General features: G+C 41.7%; 1 protein-coding gene across 1 annotated transcript in view; it reads right to left on the minus strand.

The window, feature by feature from the left end:
- Nucleotides 1-19,373, minus strand: part of LOC133028332 (protein shisa-6) — a 67,340-nt gene that overhangs the window by 10,037 nt on the left and 37,930 nt on the right. The window contains exon 4 of the mRNA XM_061095528.1: nucleotides 12,107-12,145. Coding sequence (XP_060951511.1) covers nucleotides 12,107-12,145 — 39 coding nt within the window. The remainder of the gene's footprint in view (nucleotides 1-12,106; nucleotides 12,146-19,373) is intronic.

Genomic DNA, 19,373 nt, shown 5'->3' on the forward strand with positions numbered 1-19,373 from the left:
TGTGAGCGTGAGGCTTGTTGGTTTGTATATGAGGAGCAGGCAACGATAGATGGAGACCCCGTTGTAGAGTGTGGCTGTCGCGACACGTTCATTTGCTGTCTGCTGTTGTGCCTGTTTAAAAATGCATTAGAGCCAACTGCTGAAACATCCATTTACATCTGTCACAGTAGTGAAGGAGGAGAGGGCGGCCCGATGCGCTCACATCATGGTTTTCAATATTTGCTCGAGCTATGGAGATAAATGGGACGTGTCGTGCGTGTGTTCCTTCACCGAGTTCCTCTCCTTTCATATCAGTGCTTAACAGCGGCTCACAGAGGAGTTGATTCAGGGAGGGAAAAGCATCGACACCTGAGACTGAATTTCCAGAACATATTTTATTACCAGTAGTGGGATATGAATTCACGTCTGTTGAGTGTTTCTCGGTGGTTAAACATGAGTAGTTTAAATGAAGTTAACAGTTCACTCAGGTTCAGGAGCATGGCCACACCTCTAATCACCTGTTGACTGGACCTGGAAAATCCACCACGCTCTCAGAATCTTCTGCCCACCCTTTCCCTTGCCAAGAAACAGAAGAAGATGATAAAGGAAAAGAAAGAAACAAAGGAAAAAGTCCAACCCTCATCCCTTCATCCCTCCAACCCTCATCTCTACTCTCATCCCTTCATCCTCCTTCCCTTATACCCTCATTCTCCTTTCCTCATCCCTGCCCTTCATCAATTCATCCTCTTCCCCTCATACCTACCTTCATCCCTTAATCTTCTTCCCTCCATCCTTCCCTTCATCCCCCTTCCCTCATCCCAACCCATTCATCTCTTCATCCTCCTTCTCTCATCCCTACCCCTATCCATTCATTATTGTTTCTTAACCCCAACCCACATCCCCATCCATTGAGCTTGATGCATATCTCTTGAATGTCTCCTTGTAGGTGCTGTCTGGGGACACATCTTCAGCCTAACCCCTTTTCTCAGTTTCCATTAAATTCTCCTCAACATCCAATATATCAATTTGCATTCAACCCTTTAAATGAATATTGTTGGTCCTTGCTGGTGAACCCATCGTCGAGAAAGAAAAAGCATTACACACTGTTCTTAACACTACATGACACAAAAGATGTGTCAAAGGAATAAAACACTTTCAACAAAAGATACTCAGTGTGCTGTAGTCTTATTTGTATTTCCCTTTTCGGATAAAACTAAATTGTCTTCAAGGTAATTCTGTAAATTGTTATCCATTTTGAAGGTCACTTCTTATTTAACAACTCTGCAATGTCTGTCTTTCCCAAATAGCACTGCTACCACAGATTAATAGTCCATGAAAATGGCAAACCCTCAGTCCACTTTTTAAAAGCGCTGCTCATTTTCATAATAAAATTAAAACCTGTTGCTCCTGTAAAATAAAAAGGGCAGCGTTCCGACTGAAAAGTGGCTTTAAAAGACTTTCTGTAACAACCTGCAGGTTTAACCATAATTCCTGCTACAGTCCATGAATACTTAATGCTGAACATCACAGTTCACTCAGCAGTCCTAATGCATCCACTTGGTCGACTCTTACGTCTCGTAAGTTGAAAGACATGAGCACGAAATACCAACAACTTTCCACATCCATCAGCACTTCAGCTGCACAGCGGTGCGACTAAAAAAGCAACTTCGAAAATATTAAGCTCTAGAAATAACATTCGGCAAATAAAATATTTATGTTTAAATTCATTCATTTTCTAACCCCTTCCCCTACAAAAAACCATACACTGCAGGATTACTATACAATACAATATGAGGTCAATCAGTATGTAGAGGCGATGTGATTATATTTACCCGCAACGTTATTTTCCACAAATGGAAGACAGTTCTATTAGAGGAAGGTCAGATCAATGCCTAAAGTATCAATATAAAGTGTGGTTTTAAGTTTTGCTACTACTGCTCCCTGGATCAATATTTAAAAAACAATTTTGATCACATACTGGTCACAAGAAGTTTGTTTCTCCGCTGCTGTCGTGTGCACGAGTAGATGTATGATAAAGGTGTACATTTTAAACCATCTGAGACAGGCAAGTCTTATGTGTGAACATGCATGCGATTATTCATGGAGAATGTTTCAGACATCACTAGAAGCCTCTCCTCTGCAACAGAAAAGAATCTGTATAGAGATGAACTACTGCTACTAATTCCTGCCCAGAGCTGCTCAAACACGTAAATTGAGTTGCCTACACAGCACAAATAAAATGTAGTTGTTTTTTCGGAAAGCTGTCAGTAAACAATTTGCAGATTTTGCTGATCAAAACATAATTTCAGGCAGCATTCATTTTCCTATAAAACATATTTTCTTACAGATATTAGTTGTACAGACAAAGCAGCTTTTTATAGAGAGGTTTGTTATTTTCTACCATCACGGTGCAAGTAAAAAAGCTATTAAATTTTAGAAAAAAACATGTTAGTGATTCAGTCCAAATTTCCATCAGATATGCATCAGTCCAGCGACCAAAAAATCACAATATTTTGATTTTAAAATGTGACATGCTGCTGGAAAACAAAAAATAATGTCCATGAAGCATAAATTCTGAGAGATAAGCCGAGGTTATTCCAAGCAGATTTCGGCATGAACACAAATGTTGCCCTCGAAAGTACAGTTACAAAACACAGGCACGGACCAATACCAATGCAATTTCTAAGAATTTTCATCACAGTGTGGTCTGGTAATTTCCAGCTTAGCCTGTTGGGTCCGGGGAGACGGGACCGAGCTGAACGGTCCACTGTGAAGACTTTTAGCTCATTAAGAGCTTGGACAGCCATCTTTAGTGATCCCTCCGTAATCTGGGGACCAATTAACCACGTTCAAGGCAGAGCCCTGGCACAACCGCCCCCCCCAACCCTCTCCCATACGCTGGTGCTGCTTATCGGCTCAGAACACCCTGCTGCAGCGTCACCCTCCGCGCCTCTTTGAGCTGGCAGTGCAAAATAACCTCAGCGCGCCATGTTCCCCTAGAAAACTATTTGTCAATGATGAAGGGAGCTTACAGTGGAGGACGAGGACCCCCCCACACTTTCCACTCCCAACCCGATACACTGCTGTCCTGTAGTTATTGACTTCATCTCATATTAGAATAGATGCAAAGCCCGTTCTGCAGTCTAACCATATAGATTTTGATTATTTGTGATTGACATGCTCTCCAGATTGCCGGGTTAAACAGGGTCCGCATCTGAATTGCTAAAAGGTTGTTTTCTCGTCGGTATGTTGATGACGCAGCTGTGTGTTTGGAAGATGGTGTCAGTCTGATTTAGTGGCTGAATCGACTATATATCCATGATCAGTGGGCTGCGGAGGCAGGTAATAGACACGGCCGCCCTCACCTCCGCGAGAAGATTACTCACATTAAATTTCGCTTTCGCTTATAACAGACCTCCGGAGAATAACTCCTTGGTTGCGTTTGCATAATAGCATCCTGATGGAAAACAAGTGACTCAGTAATCTGACATTTGGTGTGGCATTTTGTTTCACTTCACACTTCCAAACATCACATCCGCATATAGCCCACACAGGGGAGGCAGGAGAGTGCACGCTGAGCCCACCACAGACCACCTTGGACCCCACGCCAATGTTAAATGAGCGTTTGCAGTCACATGCTGTGCGGTATTGTGTATCGCATTGATTCCTCCGAATTTGCATTCTGTCCAACATTCTGTACGTCCACGTCATGATATCCACTCAGCTGTGTGTGTTTGTGTGTGTGTGTGTGTCTGTTTGGCCACAGTCTCCTGTATTTCCTTGGAGAAGTCATGCTCAGAGAAATGAGTTGGATGGAGCTCTGCCAAACACTCATCTGTGTGAGTGAATGAAAGGGCAGGAAAATAGCTTTCAAACAAACAAGGTCATCAGCGTATTCGCCTCAACATCGGCACGTCCTCCAGAGGTCAGCCTCCATCTGACCCCAGCTCCACGCCAGCTCAGACGCTTTGGGCCACATATGAGCAGGGTGTACGGTCAGGGGAAAATAAATTGTCCCCCAACCTGAACAACCATGTTGGTTGTTTAACCCTCCTCTCTGACACAGCCCGAAACTCTTGGAAATAATTCCCCTACGGCTGCAGGCATACTGGACCTTTGTTGCCATGGTTACAATAGACGTGAAGTTTATTGTCGGTGGCAAACAGGACCTTTGTGATCATTGTTACAATTATTAATAACAGTTTTAATACTAATTATAAACTTTATTTCTATAGTGCCTTTCAAAACCAGGTGCTGCACAGAAGTAAATATGAGTGCAACGAAGGGCAAATTATAGAAAAACAAGATGATACTTAGCAATACAATAAAACTAAACAGATAAAACAAAAACAAAAGCTAAAACATAAAACACCCATCTATAAAAATGCCAGTCTATAAGCTTATCGAATGGTCAAGGTTTGTCATGGATAAAATAAACAGTTGCTGTTGGAATTTAAAGGGTAATAAACAGTGGCCTGTCCTGTCTCAGTCCTGCTTTTTGTCAACTCATCCCATCCTCTTTAACTTCGTCCTTTGGGGTCATAATTACAATGGCTGCTTGAGGTTATACTTTAATAAAAAAGTAACTATGGATCATAGCTGCTTGCACAGATAACAGACGGGTTCCTTTTTATGCAGGACAGGTTCTCCCACTCCTAACCTGTATCTCAAGGAATTATATAGTCAGTTATGCAGCGTATGAGTTATGTTCAGTGCCAGTGCATCATATAGTGTCTGCTTATGTAGCAAGATGAAAACTAAGACTGAAGAGGTTGTGAAAGCGGGAGTGGAAAGTCCGACGTGTGAAAGAGACTGGGCTTCACGTTCTGTCACAGAACCATAACTCAAACAGGATCTTTTCCAAAGCTCAACCAGACTTTAATCAAACCTCATTTACCATAACCACAATGTTTTACTAATCTAAGCCAAAACATTATTGCCAAGTGCAGATATTTTGGAACAAGAGAATAGCTTTCCAAACTTTTCAGCCTCTGGAACCTAAATGGGTGCCATAGGCTTTCAACCCCCATCCTCCTGAGAGTTGGTTGAAGCGTACAAAGTATAGTTGCAATTTATTATCTTTTGTAAGAATTATGAGTGAAATACGCTATTTCTAATTGCTTTTCAATTTTGTAGTTTTCTGGAAATCATCTTGTGATCCCGGGGGGGCCTGACTCCTAGTTTGGGAACCACTGAGCTACAGTGATGAAGATCAGTGTTATTAAACACAACGCACAATGCAGACCACCCCCATCAACAAAACACAAAATGAGGCAATATCTTTTGGAAGATGCTCTTAACCCTGTCACTTTACCTTCCGTTACCAAAGGCCAGAGCATGATTGACACAAACTAGTTTGTATGACATATATCATCTGACACCATCTCAAGGCAAAATTGCCCAATTTCCCAACCTCAGCCCAATTTTAAAATCTAAGAGTAGGTGTTGGGAAAAGGGGTTTTATGCTTTAAGACAACTCTAAGCATACTTGCTATGTTTCCATTCTCTCAAATTTTAGGCAGGATGCTAAAATGGAGCATCCTATTCAGACTTTTAAAAAGCTGGAATCCTGCAGCAGATTATGCCTCATGCACCAGATGTGAAAAAGCCTCTGAAAGCAAGAAACCTTTTCTGAGAGTGCAAACTGTAAGTATATGGTAGAAATCATGGGGGACACAGACAGACTACAAAACACCGTCTATAAAGACAGACGGGCACAAGCTAATGGAAACCCTTAAGGCTTGGTATCTCTCAGGAACAACACAGAGGAGGGGGAGGGGGGGCAGACAGTAATACAGTGGATACTGGATAACTGAGACTGAAAGCAGATAAGAGAAGTGGAAGTATGAAAGGGGGGATATGGAGGGGCACTGGGAGGAGAAAAAAGGAACAAAACAACACCACGGCCAGTGATCACGTGCCATCCTTTCTCCCCTCCACCCGCCGATCTCCACAGATCTATTAGAGACCTGTCCTCAGCTCTGTGCTCCGCTCTCCTCACGACATCCCTCTATCAAACCAACAGCCGAGCTCTCCCATTAGCTCTGCCAAGTGGAGCTACTAGAGCTATGAATGGGCCTGAGGTGGAGGTGGCAGGGGGGCTACAGAGTGAACCGTGCATGTGTTTGTGCACGAATGTGTGTGACAGCTATGAATGCGGATGTCTCTGGTTCTGAGGACAACCCGGTGGTACCAACACGTCCCTAACCCTCCTCTCACGGTAGAAGAAAGGCGGAGGAAAAGGAAGCCACCTCGGGTTTGACATTTAAAAACTGACAAAGAGTGTTCACATTTAATCGCTAAATGTTAACTGCCATAATAGCCCCACTTCACTCGGTTAGCAGGGGACAAAGCTTCAGGGCCCTGGACAGACGTAGCTCCCACCTCCTCATTGATTTCACTGGTAGAGCAGAAGGATTAACTGTGACCCAATTCAGCACTGGTGATAATGCTTAAGTTGTATTTATAGCACTTCTAGCTCTGCTAATTTTAACTTCTATATGCTCACTCTGCGACTCAAAACATAACATGGATTCACCCCCGAAAACGACTTAAGTGTGATAGAAATTTTAAATAAAATAATTCTAGGGATGTTTTCACTTGTGGATATCATCTAATTTGTAGGAATTGTGGTTTGCTTTACCCTAGAATGAGCCTTTTATATATAAATGCTTTATAGTTACATCTGGAGCGGGTCATGTCTACTGAGGCCGCCATGTTTTTTATTGTGGTCCAAACTGGATAAAGTAAGAATCTTTTGAGTTTTTATGTCAACTGAAGGTTTGGGAAGGTGAGTTTAGGGGTATTGCAACATGCAACTTCACCAATAGATGTCACAAAATTATACACACTGAACCTTGAATTACTTTCTGAGAATAAGATTAATGAATAAGGAAACGCCCTGTCTCGCATTGTTAAAAAAGTAAAAAGATTCATGGATCCCACCTCTAATCTAAATCCACCCCAAACACAGGACACATTTGTCGACAGAAATTGAAGGAGCCTTCAAATTGGAACAGTCTAATCGTGCTGCTGTGAGGCAAATTCATCCTGCGAGGGATGCGGCGCCCAAATTGAGACATAGCTCCTGTGTTTAACTGTGGACATACTAATAAAGCAGAATCTAATTGAAAAAATTGCTTTGGGAACACATTTGACAAGCAATCTGTGTTAGCCTAACGGATGCAAAACAAATGTTTGAATGCTTGGTATAGATGAATAATAAAACCAAAGCTCCATACTTGCAAACATAAATTAATTTAAATTTGCTGTGAAAATAGAAAAGAAACTACTCAGAGTTAACAGCAGGCAACATGCAACTGAAAGATAAAAAAGAGTCATGTGCTTCAACATCAAAATTTGTCTGGTTCCTCAAAACTCACAGCTTAAAGGCATCATGTGGTTTGTACTAGGCTAACTTTGAAATGATACTCGTCTTTTTTTGTTTGTAGAAAAATGAGACAGTCCAGATGAAAAGCGAATGTGAGATATGTGTTTATTTCAGCACGATTCTTATCAGGGTCCTCAGATCACATTTATCCCTGGGAAAGGATGGCGTGTATTTTCCATCAGCCCCAGTGTCGTCATCGATACCACAAAATGTTTAAAACCTAAATGCAGTTGCTTTGTGCCTTTTCCTTTGTACCCTCTGTCCACGCGACCTTAGTTATACAAAAACAACTACAAACGAACAAGGAGGACGGGCCAGTAGGTGGCGATAAAGTCAACAATCCATCAAATATCAGAGAGAGAACAACTCTGTGGTCCAAGTGGAGTCAGGGTCCTGTGAGTGCTGGTAATGTGGTGCAGTGATGCTAGATTCAAACACAACTTCTTAGTAGTCCCACATTTTCTTCTACTGCTATTATGTGAACATTAAGCCAAAGTTGTGACCAAAAGGCAATACTTCCCCGGGTAGGTGCCATTAAACCATTGCAGGGGAGGAGGACACTTAATTAAATGAGCACCAGTCAAGTCAAAGTGGTGGTGCTTAGGTCGATACTGAAATATTGGTGCTTCTGATCCCAAACGTTTCTGTTCTAAGATCGATTCTCATATTAAAAGATCAATATCTAATCTCATTAATTTGAGGTATATTTCAACAGGGACACAGCGGAAAGCAACCACATTATAACCATGATGTAGTATAAATAATACCGGGTTGATCGGGACTACTTCCCCTTCCTGCCTGTGATTTATGAACTACGGCACTAAAAATGCGTAAGCTACTGAACAATGTTGACATTGATGATGGCCGACCGCAGACGCAGTCATGTGTGGATCTCTTTCAGGTCTCCGAACAGCGGCAGCGTTCCATGTGATGTGCGTGGGAGGCCTGCGAGGTGCTGTGGCAACAGCACAGACCTCAGTAAGCAGCTGAGATTTAATCACAATTCAGAATGTGATGAGGTTATGCAGCGGCGGGCTGAAGAGACGGAGAAGAAAATGTGCTGCTAGGGCGAGATAGACTTCAGACGCTGAGTCCCTCCGCAGTGGCAGGCGTCCACATACAGAGAGCTGTTATTTGAAATGGTTATAGCCTATTTCTCTTTTGCTGAGCACAAGCTGCTGCACAAACTACTGGTTAAAACAATACCCGCCTGGGTTTTCTGAAGGATTGGAAATCAGGAAATCAGGAATTAGTGGTATCTCACATTACCAAATCAAAGTCAGATTTTCCCTTTCTCCAGTGGATTGGAAACTTCACACGCCATCTGCTTCATAGACTACACGAGTAATTAGCAAAGTTTGATTCGGCTGCTTCTATACATACACACACTTTCCCACCAAACCAAGCGTAAAGTCTGTTAAGACATTTTTTTAATTTCCGGCAGGAAATATGCATAAACGCAGGTGCTTGGCAACACACCCACGGCGCATGATTAGCAGTTCATTTAAAATGTTGTGTTTCTGAGGATATCCGCAAGTCCAATATTCATTCTCTGTTATCTGGCACTTCCAGCACAACTCCACTATATTCACCAGCGAGCAGCTAATATTCTCTCTTTGCCATGTTGTGGCGGACAGGGAAAGGGTCTGTAGAGCTGAGGGAAACTGCACGACTGGTGATAATCCTCTTCAAATGCAGCTCCAGGTGCAAGAAATGTGTCAGCAGTTTGTGGTGGGAAACACTATCAACAAGCGCTGAGAAAAAAACACCACTAGAGCATTATCTGCTGAGACCTTAAACTGTATCAGATCATTTTTGTAAAATTTTGTTGGTTATGTTGGGAGGGTATTTCCAATAAGGGTACCAACCATAATATGTCGGTACAACCAAGCACAGATTCACATTAAATACATTTGTAAGAGAGCAAGATGAATCTATAGATAGATAGATAGACAGACAGATAGATAGATAGTTAGATAGATAGATAGATAGATAGATAGATAGATAGATAGATAGATAGATAGATAGATAGATAGATAGATAGATAGATAGATAGATAGATAGATAGATAGATAGATAGATAGATAGATAGATAGATAGATAGATAGATAGATAGATAGATAGATAGATAGATAGATAGATAGATAGATAGATAGATAGATAGATAGATAGATAGATAGATAGATAGATAGATAGATAGATAGATAGATAGATAGATAGATAGATAGATAGATAGATAGATAGATAGATAGATAGATAGATAGATAGATAGATAGATAGATAGATAGATAGATAGATAGATAGATAGATAGATAGATAGATAGATAGATAGATAGATAGATAGATAGATAGATGTATAAAGGGATCTTGGTCTTTATACCTGCAGCTAGTGCAAGTGAAACAACATTACTGGGAAATCGGGCTGGGCTGGGAAATCAATATCACGATTATCAAACTTTTACCTCGAAAACGTAGTGTTATTAGATACTGTTATGGCTGCCTGTAGTCTGCAAATATAGTGTAGTGCTCGATTGTTGAGCTTTTCAGTTATCCTATATCTTTATTTTAACAATCCACGCTCTTGCTCTTTATTGGTTTCACAAGAGAAAAAAAGGTCTCTGCAGCAGGCATATAGTTCAAAAGTGGGCGTTTGAGGTGAAAAATGCAATAAAGCAATCAGAGTGCCATCTTCCATTCCCTTTAAATTCTGACCGCACTTGCACTTTGAAAGATTGCAATTAAAGGCGGGATTTGCCAGTCCGTAAGATATCAATGTTCCTAATACGCCCGACCACAGCTCATTTTAAGATCAACACACCCGTAGCTGCTCAAATGGGCACAACTGCGTACTTCAGAAACTAACCAGCACACTATTGTTGCACTTGGCGCCGCATTGCTCCAAGTGTGTGCAAATAAGTGAGAACAAATTAACATGTTTCGGATGAAACTAGCAGCTGCACGAAAAAAAGACTAATTACGCATTTATAGATAACTGCCTTTATGAGAATCAGTGGAGCTGCACATTAGAAAGTTCCTGTGCTCTTGCAAGTGCAATAAAATCCCAGTCCAGACAGTTTCTCTCCCCACTGCCAGTAAGTACCACTCTTTATCTCATAACTCACAATCACCCCCATGACACCAAAGGCCAAGTAGTTACTTGACATGTCCCTGCTTCTCCAGCTTTACAAATGTGCCATTATTGTCACAGCAGGGCGGAGGAAGGGCAGGAGGTGGAGATGAACCTCATATCCAGTTCATTTTGAAATGTGATAGACAGTGAACCCACCCTGGACTAGTGTGACCCTGTGTGTTAAAAGGCAATAAGAGATCCATTTTATTGAGGTAGTGCTTCATGAGGTTCCTACGGTGCTCGTCTGATCTCACTCGCTCGAAACCCGAGGTGACTCATGGGGGTTAAGGGTAATAATCTCTCCTGAAAATCAAACAGTGTAACAGCATGGCATTTTCATCTGATGTCACATAATAGGAATAATACGCAACAGCCATTTCTCCAAAAGCCATTTTTCAACAGTTGATTGACATACCGACCGGCTCCATTTGCGGGCTGTTGAAAAGCAGACTCCCTTTGAGAGGAGGCGGAGGGCGAGGAAGAGGTAGAGGAGGAAGAGGAGGGTCTGTATATCGTAAGCAAGGATAAGCACAGATTTATCTGATGTCTTCTTAAAATAGAAGAAGTAACATCATCAAAACTGCCTTTATCCGTGCCTTTATAGACCAGCCCTCCTCTCCACTGAGACGGACAGAGTCGAAGACCACGCACACCATAGGGGTTAGGACATTCAGTTCAGTAAAGTGGACAACACAAAGCTACAGCTTCAGGGAAACAGTTCAAAACATACATTTCAAAGGGCAGGAATTAGAACAGAGGAGTGAAATGGGACCATCTGGGTTTTAAGGCACAACACAATGAAAAGAAAACGCAATGTGGGCCAGCTGTAACAAACATCAAGAGGGACAGAATATTCTTGTTTAGCGACTATGCCCTAGTTTGGTTATTTGTTTTTTACAATTAATTAGTCCCAAACTCTTCTGATAGAAATAGCATTTTAGCTGAAAACAAAAAGAATGCAATAGAAATGTCCTCTTTACAATGTTTCCTTGTCAGCAAGCCCACACGAACACACCATTGATTAAAACAGAACCAGGGGTGTAACAGTATGTGTGTGCTCCACAATTGTTGGGGTACAGGATGTATTGTTCAGTTAACTAGAATTTGCGTCTAATTTTTATATTTATTTCACACTGTTGGCGCTGTAGGGGTCTGGAGAGCCAGTGCAAATGTTGCAACCAAGTTCTTTACATATAAATCAGTCCAAAAGGTGATTCTAGGCAACTACTAATGAGTGTCTTAACATTTTTTAAGTTAGTGGTACATCCGCTCACACAAGCAAGACTTTTGTTTGCCAAATTGAATAATTGTACTGTTACACCCCTAAAACCAGCACACACACAAACAAGGCTGTGCACATGTATCCATCGTACAGACAGGAAGGATAATTGTCAAGGTGGAAATACAGTGGGTTAGGTTTACAGGTAGACAGAGGTCAACAGGAAGACACTGCACTACACTTAACACGGCAGGTATAAGCTGCCTCTAAACACGACAGATCTTACTTCAGATCAGCACTATTATAAGCATTCACTGGTTCATAATACAGACACGTACAACTGGTTAGAGGCAGCTTTGACCGGTGAACAAAGACAAACCATCCCTACCATGGTGACTCTGGGAGCGGACCGGCCAAGGATTTTCTCCTAGAAAACACAACCAAGTATTTATTTGTTAAAATGTGCTCCTTGTATGGTCAAATAACAGAAAAATACAATAACAATCAAACACAATCTGTACATCTTTTGTGCTGAAAAGTCAAATCGGCAACATCCCTTTTGATTTTTATGCTCTTGTGTTTGACAGCAGCTTTACACAACAAAGCAGTACAATGGTATCACATCTTATGAAAAACATCATTCAACATTTTGTCCAGTTCCCCCGTGCTACAGCGGCAGATATGTGGACACATGTAGTGAAGGAGGATGCTGGAAATGAGACCAATTTTAGTGCTCTTATATCGATTGTGTTGCATTTTATCTTCCCATCTACTGGCTGATGCCCCCGTGACTCAACGCATCAAGTAACCTCTCTTTGTCTTTGTCCCCTCGTGCACACGCAGTCACAGACACACACGTGCGCGCACATAAAATGCCACCAAGTGTGGCGGAAGACAGCGGAGTTGGAATTTGAAGATGAAGAGAGGAGGACAGGAGGAGAGGATAATGAGAAGAGGGGAGGAGGTGTAAAAAAGTCACTGTTGTTTCCCCGCACCCTGACACCACAGGGCTCCAGCCATGCAGCACTTTGATCCATCATTATTGATTTAACATCAGCTCCTCATTGCTGCTGCCTCCCACACAGCAACACACAGCTACAGGGATGCATTCCCCCAGTTGTGAGTCGGAGGGATATATGCACCGGTTTTGACCTGAAACACACTGACCAAATAAACCTATACAGTTTGGAGTGCATTAATAAAAAGAGGTGGGAGTGTTGCTGTTGCTGTTGCTGTTGCTGTTGCTGTTGCTGTAGAAACACTGGTGAGCATGAATTGCAGATTATTTTTTCTTCCACACAGGCGATCTGATAAAGCCAGGAGGTTTACATGAAATCCCCTGTGACAGAAATATGCACACAGCCAATCTTAGAACTAAAATGCTAAAGTACACATAACATGAGCACCAGCAGAGCGAGGGAACACATTATGGATTAACATAGTGTAGTGTATTCTATCCCGCTGTTGTGCATACTGATAATCAAAACAAGACTACAAAAGATTAATAAAAGCACAAAAATAGGGTTGACGATAAGAAAATAGACGATACACAACTTATACAAATATAAATAAGTGCAAAACTCAACTACTATAATTTAACACTAAATAACAATTTCAGTGCTTGATACAGTAAAGTATTCCGGCTCCAACAATCGAACACAGAGCGTGTATAGCCAGGTGCTTCATTAAGTTTGTCGAGTTACTCCCTTTAACCCGGATTATTTTAAGACATTTGGAGAACGTTCTGGTGTCGGAATCATTTCACGTGAAATACAACTACACTTTAGACCATTTTAGGCAATTTGTATCATGTCAACTAGAGTTTGAGGTGGTGTCTAATTAACGTGCTTCCACGGCCATGTAGAGAGTGTTTCCCCACCAGGGTGAAATGTAATGGAAACTTGACACGTGTGGTGATGTTTTGTTCCCTGTAAGCAACTATATTCAAAACACAGGCACCAAAATCTGCGTTGTGATTTGGTCAGTTTCTGTACCAAACCTGGTCAACGCTGAAAAGTTGAATTCATAAGGAATAAAATGCAGCCTTACTGTATTCAGCTCAATCATTTTTTTTTTTTTTTTTTTACAGTTGTCTAGTATCGTGGCTTATGTAAGCTAAAGTCAGATGGATACTATTGTGATATTATTGTGATTACTTTTTTGACATGACCTGTGGGTAAAAATCTGAGAATAGGCTACTGTCTTTACAGTTTGTCTTTCACACGTGCACAACACAGCGAAATCGTCCGTTTTATTCAAGCGTTTAGATGTGTGTGTCGTGTGTTAGAAGACCCCCCCCCTTCCCCCACTCCGTAGCGGTGAATCCCGAGGGAGATCTCCTGCTGTGTTCACACATCGACTTCTCCTGGATTTCTACAGACTTTGTACCAGGAGGAAAGGTGGAACGCAGAAACTGCGGAGCGTCTCACTCGGACATTTGCGTTGACACATGCACTTCCTCTGGAGAAAAATCGGAGGAGCTGCAGAGTTAAATGCATGTCTGAGAGCAGATTTAATGAGTCAGTTTGCTGACCTATCAGGGCTTCTGTGACACATGAATCTACAATGAGCTTTTAATTGCCACGTGTGGCCTCAGGGGCCGCTCTTCAGCAAAATATATATAGACACACTATAAAGTAATTACATAGAGCATATAGCCTAAGTTCTATTCTATTTAAATTGATTTGCTTCCAGCTAGTTTCTATGTATTTGTAATCATTATTAAGTATTAATTGTTATTTTTCAAACATTGTGTTGTGTATTTCATGTGCGGATGTAGTCTCTCATTTTACCTCTTTGTTAAAGCTGAGCCACAAAAAAAAGAAAATAACACACACCAGCTTAGAACTGCCTGTAGGTGACATAAATAATGCATATTCATATTAGTGAGGAGCATAATTAACCTAATTAAAGCAAACATGTATCAGAAGAGTCTTCTGAAGAAGGAAATGCAATGATTAAAAAGAGTGTCGTTTGATTTTTTATCATAAACTCACAGACCTCAAATGAAATTTCAGTTTGACCAATTGAGCTTTCATACACTGGTATTGATCAGGAGCTTTTGATAACAGGCCCTCAGATTTATGATGGTTGTTTTGACCTCATATGAAATACGAACTCTGTGCACCCTGGAAGAAACGGGGACAGGCAGCTGACATTAACCTCTCCCTGCTATGTTAAGTACTGCAGATTCCTGCTAGATGACCTTGAATGTTCTTCCAATAACTAATCAATGGCTTGATAAATCCATCCATGTAATGGGACGCTGCCGTATTAATGACTGTGGAATGTTTCTTCCAGCAGATGCACTCCTTTAAATCCTGCATCCTTTGGGTGGTCCGTGCCCCTGCCCGGTGAAAGAGGTATAATGAGGGAGACATATTCCTGTGGTGTACGGTGTGTTGAACCCAGCGAAGCCAAGTGAAAATATGTAACTGCTTTGATCTGTCTGTATTTTCTTTGGTTTGGTTGATGTAATGCGAGTTATTCATCTGTTTGCAACCCTGCTATTTGAGCTGCAAAATGATCCTTTTTTGTGTTCTTTCCCCATATCCTTTTATCGAGTCTTCCTGCGCAGTTATTTAGAAGCAAAATGTGACAAGGAACATTGATCCACGAGCATTAGTTACAGCTCTCATGACTCAGCATTATGCGGCGTGTTTATGATGTGTGCTGTGTTTTCGTCAACAGAAGCCTGCACGCCGCGAGAACATTCAGCATTTCCCTCTCAGCACTGCACAAGTAAACAATCAACTCTTTTCACAGCGTTGTCATGTAGAACAGTCAGTTATTCTGACACCCAATTTTCTCGTGATGCGGCGAGAGGAGATAAATCAAAATATCTGAAAATGAAGTGTCAGTGCAGGAATGAAATGTACGAAAACAAGACTTTTAAAGCAGGGATACAAATGGCATAAGTGTAGCTGGCAGCTCAGCAGTAAACAGCATTTGGTTATACTCCTAATTGGAACAGGGCCGTGTTTTTACAGTCAACTTCTACAACTACATGGAGTGAGCTGTGCCCTTGACTTTCCGGTGCAGCACCACCGAGGGGAAAGACAACTGCAGAGGAGTCGGTGCACTGAGGAGACCTCCCTCCCAGAGCAAATCGGCTTCCCAATCTGTACCCACCCGCAGCACTTAACAATGTTTGCTCAGATTCTAGGCCCAAAGGAAACTCGCTCTACAAGGGCTCCGGCCACCCTTACCCCAGCAGGCCTTGATGTATCAGCAGCGCTATCTCCTGAAATCAGTGAACGTGTCATGCTTTCACAAAATACGAGGAGCCAAGGTAAGAGGATGTTCAGGAAACGTATTCAGCCAGAAAAACTCAGTAAACCCTTTTGTAAGAAGCCATTTGGTCTCGTTCTCATATATATTGAGCAGCACATAATTTACAAAATACTGGGAGATTAACCCACTTTTACTTAAGCTCCATTCGTCATTCATAGGTGTAACTTTCATTGATAATAATGAGCATTTCAGCGATGTAATTGTAATACTGACTCTAGAGGCTGCTGCCATACTTTGATGTATGTTTCATTATAGTTAAATGTTTTTTTATGACTGCAAGACTTTGCATACTCTTGTTCTCCATACAACCGCACAATGTAGCGTATATAATTTCTTTTGAACAATGTTTGCTAGCAGTGCTGAAGCACGCAGTTCATGAGCCTCTGAACAGAAACCACATGCAAAAGGATTGATCATTTATTCATTAGCGAAAATGGTATATTGTGGTGTGCAAATTCTGATATTTAAGTGTAGCATGCGAAGCGGCTGTTAGTATGCTTCACTGTTCTACTCGGTCTCAGCTCAAATATCGGAGAAGCAGGAAGATTGAACTGGTTTAATTATGACTTCAAGGACACTTCCACCTTACTGCTTGGGTCTTATTTTCGGGTTTATTGGATGTCAATTCTTTAAAGCTAGGGTTGGTAATCCTGGAAAAAGCTAGCAAGGACAGGGTACACTTTGAAAAGTGCAACCAATATATCCCACCCCCTCCAAATGATTAAGATATGTCCCCAAAACACATTTGATTGGTTGTGTTTATTACAGTCCTTCAAGGGTCACAGTCTTTTTTCTTTTACTTTATTTATTGATTTCAACAAATGAGATCAATGTGTCTCAGACGTGGTATTCATGTTGATTTCTGTGATGTAGGAACATCACTTAAAAGAGGTCAAAGAGTATCTCTACTAATTATGTCCAAAGTGGAGGATTCTGCTCCGTTCAACGCAAACGCAAGAGGTGGTGTCCTTGGTGTGGCAAGGTAACAGAAATGCAACATTTTAATTGAATATAATCCCCTGTTTTTAATTTAATCCTCAGTAAGAATTGTTATCTGGAATCTTGTCTGGTGCTGCTGTGGAACAAGCAGTTAGATAATCAGGATTTTAACAAACCTCGAGGTTAGTCACACTCATTCAGAGCAGAAACTCATGACAAATAGTAAAATTCCCTCTTAATGAACCGTTCACTCTCTACTATCATCACATATTTTCCGGTTCGTCTTTGACCTGCTGCTTGACCGTGCAATGAGGAATTACAGCACAGACCTTTTAGTGTACTTAACTTAGAGTGATGCAGATAATCGTACTTATTTACAACCTCAGTTTGTTTCTTCTCTCACAACATTAGTCTCAGCAGTCTTAGCTTTCTACACTTATCTCCATCTGTTAGGCACGTGTAAGTTTACTGCCAACACCCATCCAGTGTGGAACAGTGAAGAAGCAACCGACTGTCTACGATCACTAAAGAGGGAACTCCTGACTAAAAAGACAGTTACACAGTCTGCTGAAGACACATACTATCATGTGCTGTATTTGATCCACCATCTCTCACTGTGTTGTTCACACAGGCCTTCATGGAGAGGACCCTTTCTGTGTAGGCAGGACTTCAGTTTTGTAATAAGATTCACACAAAAAACATCCAAGCCTATTCTTAAGTATTTAATTTGGCCTTTGTATATAGAATTCAAAGTTTTGATTTTGTAAAAATGTGCATTTCTGTCTCATCTGCCACCCGGGATGTTGATCTCTATAAATCAACACCTCACTGAGCGAACACGCTCTCGCTTTCTTGCTTCGCTAATCACGGTGCATTAGCATATTAGCAAATTGGCACAAAGGAGTGAATCTTTCTGTACCTGTGGCAAAACACTGGGTGCAATAATATGTAGTGTGCTGAATGTGCGATTTGTTTCACAACCCTCACCCGATGCACACACAAATACAAACACACACGCACACACATCACAGCTCCCCTGCTGGGTGTGTTGGATTGCGATCAGTCCCTGAGAAAGTTGCTTACATAACGACGCTGCCAGCACCAGCCCACGTCAGCCTCCATATTAGATGATAGCATCTTAAATGGCTTTTTGACAATGTTGCATCTCACTCGCAGTTCATGAAGACAAGGCTACGTGTGAGTGTGTGCGTGAGAGCGAGGCTGTGTGTGACTGCTGCTTTGCCTGTAAGTGGTGTAAAATGAGATCGTGTGTAATGAAAAGGAATAAAAAGGGACGATGTCGGCGGGATTGTTTCACAGAGAAAGCTGTTCATCCAACTTTAAGAGCAAAACGTAGTTCTGATCCATTTGTTTAGCAGCGTATGCGATTGTTTAAGACGTTCTCGGGGGCAAGCAAAAACTGCCGTTAAATATTTATGCTTAACTAGTTCAGTGGTTGAGATTGTAAAAGCATGGAAGCCGATCGTGACGCGATTAACAAAAGCAGAGCACGAAGTTGCAAGAGTTTACCAGTGTTCTTGCAGGGGCCAAAGGAAAAAAACACTTTCTTCATTAACTCTCCATCTCATACAGCAATCCCCCAAGCTCAGATAGAGCAGGGTGAGCGAGCAAGGGAAAGATTAAGAGAGGGAGAGTGAGAGCAAAGATTCGATAAAGACGGGGGGAGTCTTATTTCAGTGCTTCACACACTGCTGGATGATCAAAGCAGAAAATGCTGTTTTAATTCCAAGAATCATATCTCATCTCCTGTCCACAAGCTCATTATAGAGAATTATGCTGCAGGACAGAGAAGAAGAGAAGAAGAGGAGAAGAAGAAGGCAGAAAAAGGCCTCCGAAATCCAGCTTGTCTGCTGCACTGTACTTAATACGCTTTTTTTCCGCTAAGCACTGATGTACAGCTAACTTTTCTTGACCTGTTATGGATGTGCAAAGGGACAAACCTGACCTTTGCCTCAACCCTGAGGCATCTCAGTGAAGCAGTCCCAGTGGTTGGGGCATGAATAAAATATAATTTGACACGGACATTGGCTGGTCGGTTACTTCCAGCAGAAGTAAGCTGTTTTCGTCATTACATTATCTTCGAATTATCAGCCACATAGCACATCCTATGTATTTAAGGGGAGCGTGCTTATATTCCCACAGCCCAATGTACCCACAGCCCTATATTCCCACAGCCCTATGTTCCCACAGCCCTATGTTCCCACAGCCCAATGTTCCCACATTTCTAATATTCATTACAAAATTAGGCCCTATGTTCCTACAGTTCCCACATTTCTACCCCTGCCTGGTAGTTAAGGGTTCACCATTCCGTAGCTGGCGATTTGAAGGAGCTAGCTAGCTTCCAAACTCTCTTGAGCTCAACACCGCTAACCCTAAACCTAACCCTAACCCTCTCTTGAGCT

The sequence above is a fragment of the Limanda limanda genome, chromosome 21 (assembly GCF_963576545.1).
Source record: "Limanda limanda chromosome 21, fLimLim1.1, whole genome shotgun sequence".
In the NCBI taxonomy this organism is placed as follows: Eukaryota; Metazoa; Chordata; class Actinopteri; order Pleuronectiformes; family Pleuronectidae; genus Limanda; species Limanda limanda.